Source organism: Leptonotus elevatus, chromosome 14 (assembly GCF_054856555.1).
Source record: "Leptonotus elevatus isolate MCC_2025b chromosome 14, RoL_Lele_1.0, whole genome shotgun sequence".
In the NCBI taxonomy this organism is placed as follows: Eukaryota; Metazoa; Chordata; class Actinopteri; order Syngnathiformes; family Syngnathidae; genus Leptonotus; species Leptonotus elevatus.
The window spans coordinates 9,828,099-9,836,746 of record NC_141252.1 but is presented as its reverse complement, the minus strand read 5'-3'; the positions used below and the strand labels follow the sequence as shown (position 1 = coordinate 9,836,746).

The window sequence follows — 8,648 nt, the reverse complement described above, 5'->3', positions numbered from 1 at the left end:
GGTTGGTGATGTTGGAGCAATTTGTATCACAATTTCTGTTCCTCTCATTCACCTCGGACAATTCTGCATCTTCCTTTTTGCAGGTGTTCTTGGTACTTGGAAGTACATTTGATTAATGGACTGGATTAGAGCACGAACATGCATTTTCTCTTTGATGGTCGCCGCTATTTTGTGTGAGTACAGTATCAGTGTGTAATAGTGAATAGTTTAGTAAACTCTTGATTGAACAGGCCTCGGAGGTGATCAGGTTTGGGTGTGGCTAGTGGAAATGAACGCAGCTTTCCATAAAATGTGATTAACCACTGTTAATTAATTATTTAACAAGGGATGGAACTATCTTACATTTTCACACAGGGCCAGGTAGCTTTACGCAAAAAGTATTTGAGAAGAGGGAAAACACTTTTCATGCTACTGAAAATCTAAATTATTCAGTTGTTTATGTTTGACTTGTTTTAGTTATTGTTGACATTTTTCATCATTCATCTGTCACTAATATATGAATGTTAATGACATCATAACGTCACATCACATGACATATGCAGTATTTCAATATGTCCACATTTCAAGGTTTTACTATTTTTTAAGATATATATTTTTTCATTCACCTATTTTATCATTTAAAATTCAATGGGGTATTTTTTTCGTGCTGAGGTATTGGCAAGTCCAAATAATACTAATCGCTCACTTGTATTTATTGGTCTGTTACACTTTACTCACACTCTCTGTTTTTTGCATAATTTCTCAGTCATAAATGTTGGTTGGAAAAAAATCAATGTGTATGTAGGAAATTGGTGCTGATTCAAATTATTATTTTAACTGTAGGCTACCTACAGGCAAGCCCAAACCATACCAAAACATACTTTTTACAACAATTATACTGTATAACAATTATACAGTACTTGACTTTTTCACCTTCACTCATTATTTTTTAAATTAATGTATTATTAGATTTTTTCCCCCATTGTATCATTTCATGAATGGAAATTACAAAATTTGGCTCATGCAAATTTCAAGTAGCTACGAATTTGGTGCAGATCCAAATTAGGATCTGGGGTACCATATTGTGTTTGCATACTTTAACTTATCTACTATGTGCATTAATCATATGTAAATCAAACCATATACTCACTCGTATTTATTTGACCTATATTCTTTCTTAATTAAAATGTGTAAATAGAATTTTGCATGCAACACTTTTGGGAGAGAAAAAAAGACCTGGAAAAATACTGTACTACTGACCTACTTCTTTCTCTCTGATGCACCACACACTCGCACAAACAAACAGGAAAGAAACGTCACCAAAATAGATTAGCTGGGACAATAACACTTGCAAGATGCATCTGAGGGAAAATGAGCCAATATTCAAGACAACAGAAAACATTGTGGTTCTATTTTTTTTTTTAACTACACAAACAAGTAATAGACGGACGGGCATTATGCATGCAGCGCATCCAAGCGTCTGCAACAGTGTCCAAGCGCCACCTTCAGTATCCAACCTGAGGGAGAGGAAGAAGGAAAAAGCAAATCATCACATACAACAAACATCTGCACAAACGTCTTATATATTTACGCTACTACAAAATAACTAAAAACGAGAAGACGTGCACTTTTTTCACTTTTACGCACACTAATGCTGCGCGATGGTCATCTTGGTGTGTTTATTACGCTCGTTTGTGTTGAAGTGTTGGCCCAGACACAGCGTAGCCCCACCAACCCCCCTCTCCTCCTCCTCCTCCTCCTCTTCCTCCTCCTCCCCCTTCTCCACCACTCCGACAGGGAGGACTAAAAGGGTTAAGAGGAGTCTTGGATGGAGTCTGTTGGGCGGAGTGCAAGCGACGTGATTGGATGGCGCACCGTGACGCAGGCTACACGAAAAAGCCGATAACTAGTTAAGAAGGCAGTTTGGAAGTCTGCAAAAAGAGTGCAGAGCTTGAGACGCGCGCGTTTGGACCCTTTAAAAAAAAAAAAAAGACCGGTGCCCAGACACCAGAGAAAGGGGAAATAGAGAGAAAAAGGCAGAGGACGCTGAAAAAGTGTTGAGAGACGTTGGGGGTGGCACCATGGTGCAACACACCGACAACAGCGAGACGGACGGGAGCATGTCACGGGAGGCGACGGACTCGGAGGAGAGTGAATTTATGGCGTGCAGCCCGGTGGCCATCAACCCGGACTGGTGCAAGACCGCCACGGGCCACATCAAGAGACCCATGAACGCGTTCATGGTGTGGTCCAAGATCGAGCGGAGAAAGATCATGGAGCAGTCGCCGGACATGCACAACGCCGAGATCTCCAAGCGGCTCGGCAAGCGGTGGAAGATGCTGAAGGACAGCGAGAAGATCCCGTTCATACGGGAGGCGGAGCGCCTGCGGCTCAAACACATGGCCGACTACCCCGACTACAAGTACAGACCCAAGAAGAAACCAAAGCTCGACAGCTCCAAGTCATCGTCGGCGCCGTCGCCGGAGAAGTGCGGCAAAATGGCAAAGACCCCCAGCAAGAAGTGCAGCAAGATTAAGAGCAAGGGCGGCCCCAAGTCCTCGCACGGCTACGCGGACGAGTGCGCCAGCGCCTTCCCGGCTTTCAAGCCGGTCAAAGTGATCAAGAGCGAGCCCAGCGACGAGGAGGAGGACGACGACGACTACGAGGAGGACTACCATATGCACCACCACATGCACCGCCACCACCGGGTCGGGGGGATTAAGGAGGAGCGCCTGAGGCCGTACAACGTCGCCAAAGTGCCCGCCAGCCCCACGCTGAGCTCCTCGGCCGAGTCGGAGGGGGCGAGCATGTACGAGGAGATGCGCGGCTCCGCCACAGCCACCACCAACAGACTATTTTACAACATCAAGAACATTTCCAAGCAGGGCGCTTTGCACGCTGCTTCCGTCTCACCAGCATCCTCCAGGTCCGTATCCACGTCCTCCTCCTCTTCTTCTTCCTCATCCAGCAGCTCCTCTTCCGGCGAGGACGCGGACGATTTGCTGTTTGACTTTAGTTTGAATTTCGCCCCCAGCGCCTCGGGCTCGGAGCTGGGCAACCCCAATTCAGGGAACCTGTCGTTGTCCCTTGTGGATAAAGACCTGGACTCGTTCAGCGAGGGCAGCCTGGGCTCTCACTTTGAGTTCCCAGACTATTGCACGCCTGAACTCAGTGAGATGATCGCAGGGGACTGGCTGGAAGCCAACTTTTCAGACCTGGTCTTTACATACTGATAAAAAAAAAAAAAAAAAAGAAGTAATAAAACAAAGGGGAGAAATTCCATATGTTTGTCTTGATCAAGTTGTCCCTAAAGGCCCTGCCTCCCTCCTATTTTTGAGGGGCGGTCCTGTGTTTCAGGACCAAGAGGCAAGGTGAGGTTTGAGATGCTTAAGAGGCTGGTAGCAAAAAATGTAAAAACAAACACAAGTCTGCAGACTTTTTTTCTAATTGTTATCTGGCAGCATGACAGGGTTTTATGGATTTTTCCCCTGCCACGTAAGGGGGAAAAACATGAACTTCTATGCATCTTATCCTCTTTTTAGACAAACTGCAGGGAGACGAAACTTGTGGACTGACTCAAAGCAAATCTGTGAACTGTTCAAGATGTTACTTTACAAGAGAAAAAAAAACCCCACACGGTTTCTGTAATTTCTAAATCAAATGTTTTTGTTTTTTGTAACTGATTCCGTTTACCTCCTTGTTTTGGATAAATTCGACAAACCTCAGCAGCGTTACACAACACGTGGAGGAAACATTTTGATACATGACAGACCTCATCTTTTTAAAAGAAAAAGCAAGATATTTTCAGGCATATTTTTGTACAGTCGAAAGGGAATGTTCTTACTGTGCTTTCAGTGAGTTTCAGGCACTTCTTCCCTTTATCCTTTTTTGTTTTGTTTTTACGCATGCAAGGGAGTCCTGGTTTTAAGGATTAAGTTAAATTAAAACTTGCATAAAAAATGCCTTGTGATTTTTCAACTAGGTTTTTTTGTACAGTTGTAGAGCAGATTTGTTGAGTATTTGTAGACAATACAATGGCGTCATGGGGGATACACATACCTCAGAGCTGGAACTAGTTTCAAGATTGTATATGTACTGTAATATAGTAAAGTTAGGAGTTTATGTATATCATACTCGTGATATGTGGATGGGTCCCGATCGCAGGTGTGAAACTGGATTTTTTGGTATTTTTATGGCACATACTGTTTTTCGCCCCTCTCATTTTTTGTGCAATATAATACTCTTTACGAAACAGACCATCAACAATTGTAGCAAGTGATGGGAAAATTTGAACAGACTTGTGCACTGTCGACATCGTCTCATGTTATGATGCTGAAGCCTGTCCGGGCAGACAAAGAATAAAAACAAATCAGCTGGAACTGATGCAAAACAAGTTCGTATGGCCTGTGGTGTGATACATAAACACATTTTTGAATGTTATTGGAAATATTGTGGGGGGAACAAACCAGTTGACGTGACGATTACTTCTGCCAAAGGGCACAGTGTGACACAGCGGTGGTCAAAGCAAGCAAAAAAAGTACATTCCACACTCCTGTTTCATTAAATGAAACTTTATTTTAAAACTGAAGACTGCCTTCTTTTTTATCATAAACCATAACCCTGTATTTTTTATTTCTTGCACTTAAAAAGCAGTTTATTTTTTATGTGAGTCTCACATATGAAGTCTGTTTGATAAAAGAAAAAAAGGTTTGGAATATGACTTAATTATATGCCGAGACTTTTTTTTTTCTTGTTGAAAGTTCTGGGCAGTAGTTACTTCACATTCCGAGTGTGAACCTGTCATCTTTTTTGAATAAATAACAACTTACCACCATACACTGTCCTTTCAGTTTTTGAATACGTGTATATGTACACAATTGTGTTATTTGTTTTTTTAAAAAAAAGGATGTGTTAGCAGTATGATGCCTAGTTTGTATTTAGGCAAACACTGTGAGAAATGAATGGGCTCTAACTTACATGTGAATTCACATTTAATAAAAAAAAGAAAAGAAAGAAAGAAACTAAAGAAAATTGCCTAACTCCAGTGTTGTAACTGATTTCCTTCCACAACGTGTCCAGCTTGAAATTGGTCGCTGTGCCTTTAAGCAATTGAATTGCCCGCTTGCCGGCGCTCAGCGACGCGATTGGTGGGCTCGGTGGTCCCCTTGGAGACGGAGCTGGAAACAGGAGCCGCTTCCCCCACCCTCTTCCCTCCCCTACCCAGCATGTGGGAGCACTCAGTGTGTCTGGCTTCCATTCAGAAAAGTAGCTCCATGCTCAGCGTTGAGCCGCTTGAGAGATGTGCACTCACACACACACAAAAGGGGGAAAAAAGTACCACATCTGACATATGTTCACTCAGAGATAAACATTTGCACTCATTCCAGGCAGTTGTCGTCTAATCTGTAAAAAATAAATAAAAAGGGGGACATGTTGTTAGGAACATAATTCCACTGTGGAAATACAGCTATCCATTAATTCTTAAAAATATCACTGGCTATATTAGAAGTGGATAGTGTGTCATTTGGACAAGTAAAGACGATTAAAAAAATGATTATTTCAGTGGATGCCACACATCCTATTCGGATAAGATGAATAGCTACGAGTTGAAATAATGAAGGCCACACTCATAAGAAAAATAGGTTGAATAAAAATAAATACATTGTATGTCAATGAAGTTATATATTGCCTTGCAATTAATAAACTATCCTTATGTGAAAGACATTTAATGTTTACAAAGGATTAATGGGCAAGAATGAAAAATGAATCTGAATGTCGTAAAACTTTCAAAGAATAATGTCACATTTTTTGGAAGTAGTCATTTTATAAAGATAAAGTCTAGGGAATTGGTTTTACAATTCATAATTTTACTATTTCATTGTAAAACATATGATAAAATGTAACATTACAAGCCCCTCAACAATCCACATTGTCACTATTATATGTTAGTGTTCTGAATATTACAACTATTTTGCTCAGTAGGGTCACAATAGAATGGAAAATAAATAAATGCAAATCAATCACATTCAATCATTATAATCAATGTAAGTCGTAATGAAAATTCATAAAGAAGTTGCATTTTAAAGGAAAAAGTTTTAATGTTGTGATTTTTTTTCTTTTTAGAATAATTGGGAGTGTAAACGTTTGTTCCATCATCAAGCTCAAAATGATCCATTTCGTCTCATAACATGAAGGCTAATTTCCTCCAGTGTATGACTAATTATTGTAGCATAAAGATAAAACAGCTATATGTCACTTTATGTGCACAGAACCCTCACGGCTGAGATAAATGTTTGAGTTAAAGTATGTTGTCATAGGTGAAAATTGGGTGTAATTACAAAACATATCTCCTCCGTAAGTGATGTCACATTACTATGTCAAAGAAAGTAAAATGATGAACTTTTAAGTGCTTACATCTTCGCCCACACTCGTCCTCCAGTTTCCTCCGAGGCGTGGCTGAAGAGCTCCACCTCGAATAGATCATCCGAGCCGCACATCTCGGGCTGCTGGGAGATTTGTGTTCATTACGGCAATAGAATCGAATGATTAATATTTGTCATGCATGACCGCGCAGGTACTGGCCCCCCCATTAGGTCCGTTTGCAAATCTGTAATAAAACATTTATCCAGCTATTACTTTAGCTGACCTATTGGTCAAAGTTGCTAATGGGTTCCTGGGCTATTCCCAGCAGAATCTCGACATTGATTTTGTGTTCTTCTGAAATATCTGTTCGGGGCTAATGCCAATACTACATGTTGAAATGAAATTAGTGACCCGTTGAAATTTCCTCCTATTTCCTGCTTAAATAAATAAAAAGGGGGGGATCTGGAATGCTGGAGCAGTGGATCCGGTGGGGCAACACGAGTAAGTCATTTTCAATTCCACAAGCTTTAAATCATTTATCTACATCTGGACAATCACAGACAAATGCCTGACACCTAGACAAAGACCACCAAAAGAACTGAACATGTTACAATGCCTTGGCCGTCTTAGCCCGTTGTTATTAAATCTCAGAATAACAAAGCCTGTTATGTTTCCTTCGCATCTTCCTACACCGCCCTCCTTCTCGCCGCATGCTGACTCTCATCCGGTGAGCTCAGATGCATTACATCATGGCTGAGCTAATGCCACTGCGCAGTAAGATTCCGTGTTGTGTCATCGTTGATCCACGTGGGCTCAGCTCCCCCATCCCCAGTGGGGATGCTTTCTAATATCGCTATGGGAATACTGCTCAGAATGCTGGCGCTTTCATAACGACAAAAACAACAGCGCTCACCTAAATTTAAACCTGTTTACTGTCTGTTCATTTACGAGTCGGAAGGATTTATTGTCCTGCTGTCTGCCGGTTCTACTTGACTGACAGCCGTCCCTTCTGTCCAAGGCTGAAAATATCACTTTAACAGCCTGTTCAAACCCAAAACAGATAATGAATTAACTTAAATCCTGACGAGAAAGGCATAGGACATTGTTTCTGAACCTCGTTGGAGGTACTCAACCTCACCAATTTCCTATGCGCTTTTATCAAACCCTTCTTTATCCAAAAATAAAATGTTTTTTTGTTGTTGTTGTTTTGTTTTCAAATTCAAGACATCGTTGTAGGGTTTACTGGTGAACAAAAGGCCTTTTTATCAAATCTGGCTCTTTTCACCATGAATCCAGAAAGCGTTGTGTTCCTGCTGGACTAGAATTGCTCAACTTGGCATTGCAAATCATGCAGTTAGGACGTCGATTCCCACCACTCAACTTAACTCTATATTTATAGAGAACTTTAAAACAACCGCTGTTTTCTTAAGATGGCAACAGATACAATTAAATCAGTAGAGGCCCTAGAATTGAACCCGGTAGAACACCATACATTCCATTATACATATTAATTCATATCGCACTTTGCTTGATATATATATATATATAACGAATAAATCACACGACATACCATCACAACAGTCAAAAGTCGACTACTGAGTGCACCAAATTCCCCGTTGCACAGATAGGCCAAGCAATGTAGTGTGATCTTCAGCAGCCAATAAGGGCCAAGTGGGGCATATCAACTTGAAACATTTGAGTCAGGCGTGTGCCTTTACCTCCGCCGAACCCTGGGGTTCGATCGAACCCAGGTTCAGAACCACTGGCATAGGACCTTATATACTCATTCATCCCCTCACTGGATTTGTCTGTAAAATTGCAACATCCTAGACCGAGTATCCTCAGCTCCAGTTTTGGCCCTGGGGCGACTCCTGCTGCTGCTGTTGACGACTATCCATTTGGTGTGTATGGGCTGGGAGGCAGAGAGGAGCACATCAACCCCATGTGCTGCATTGATATCCACTATCTCTTCAGATTTGTGGGACGGGACCAGGACCCAATTCCACCCCATGGTGCCTGAGCAGCCAGCTAGATTGTTCACGCACATGTGCATGTACGTATTGGAAGGTAGTGAATAAGGGAGAGTTAATAGTCTCATTGGGGCCTGGGGTTATTTTGCATCAGAATCAGTTCAACTCAGAGTAAAGAGTTTGTTCCCCCTGAAGATATTGGAAATTGTTTTTTTGTTTGTTTGTGGTTATAGTTTTTGGAAAAGCAATACAAGTGGTAAGCGTCTGCCACAGTTCTGAGGTACGAGTATCAAATCTGGGCTTTGGCCTTCCTGTTTAGAATCAGAATCATCTTTA

The 8,648-nt window shown here is 41.6% G+C and overlaps 1 protein-coding gene across 1 annotated transcript; it reads left to right on the top strand.

Annotated features, from left to right (window-relative positions):
- The first annotated feature begins 1,902 nt into the window (after positions 1 to 1,902).
- Positions 1,903 to 4,813, top strand: sox11a (SRY-box transcription factor 11a). The gene has a single exon (XM_086095139.1). The coding sequence runs from the start codon at positions 2,061 to 2,063 to the stop codon at positions 3,210 to 3,212; it is 1,152 nt and encodes a 383-aa protein (XP_085951265.1). The 5' UTR covers positions 1,903 to 2,060; the 3' UTR covers positions 3,213 to 4,813.
- Positions 4,814 to 8,648: the final 3,835 nt, after the last annotated feature.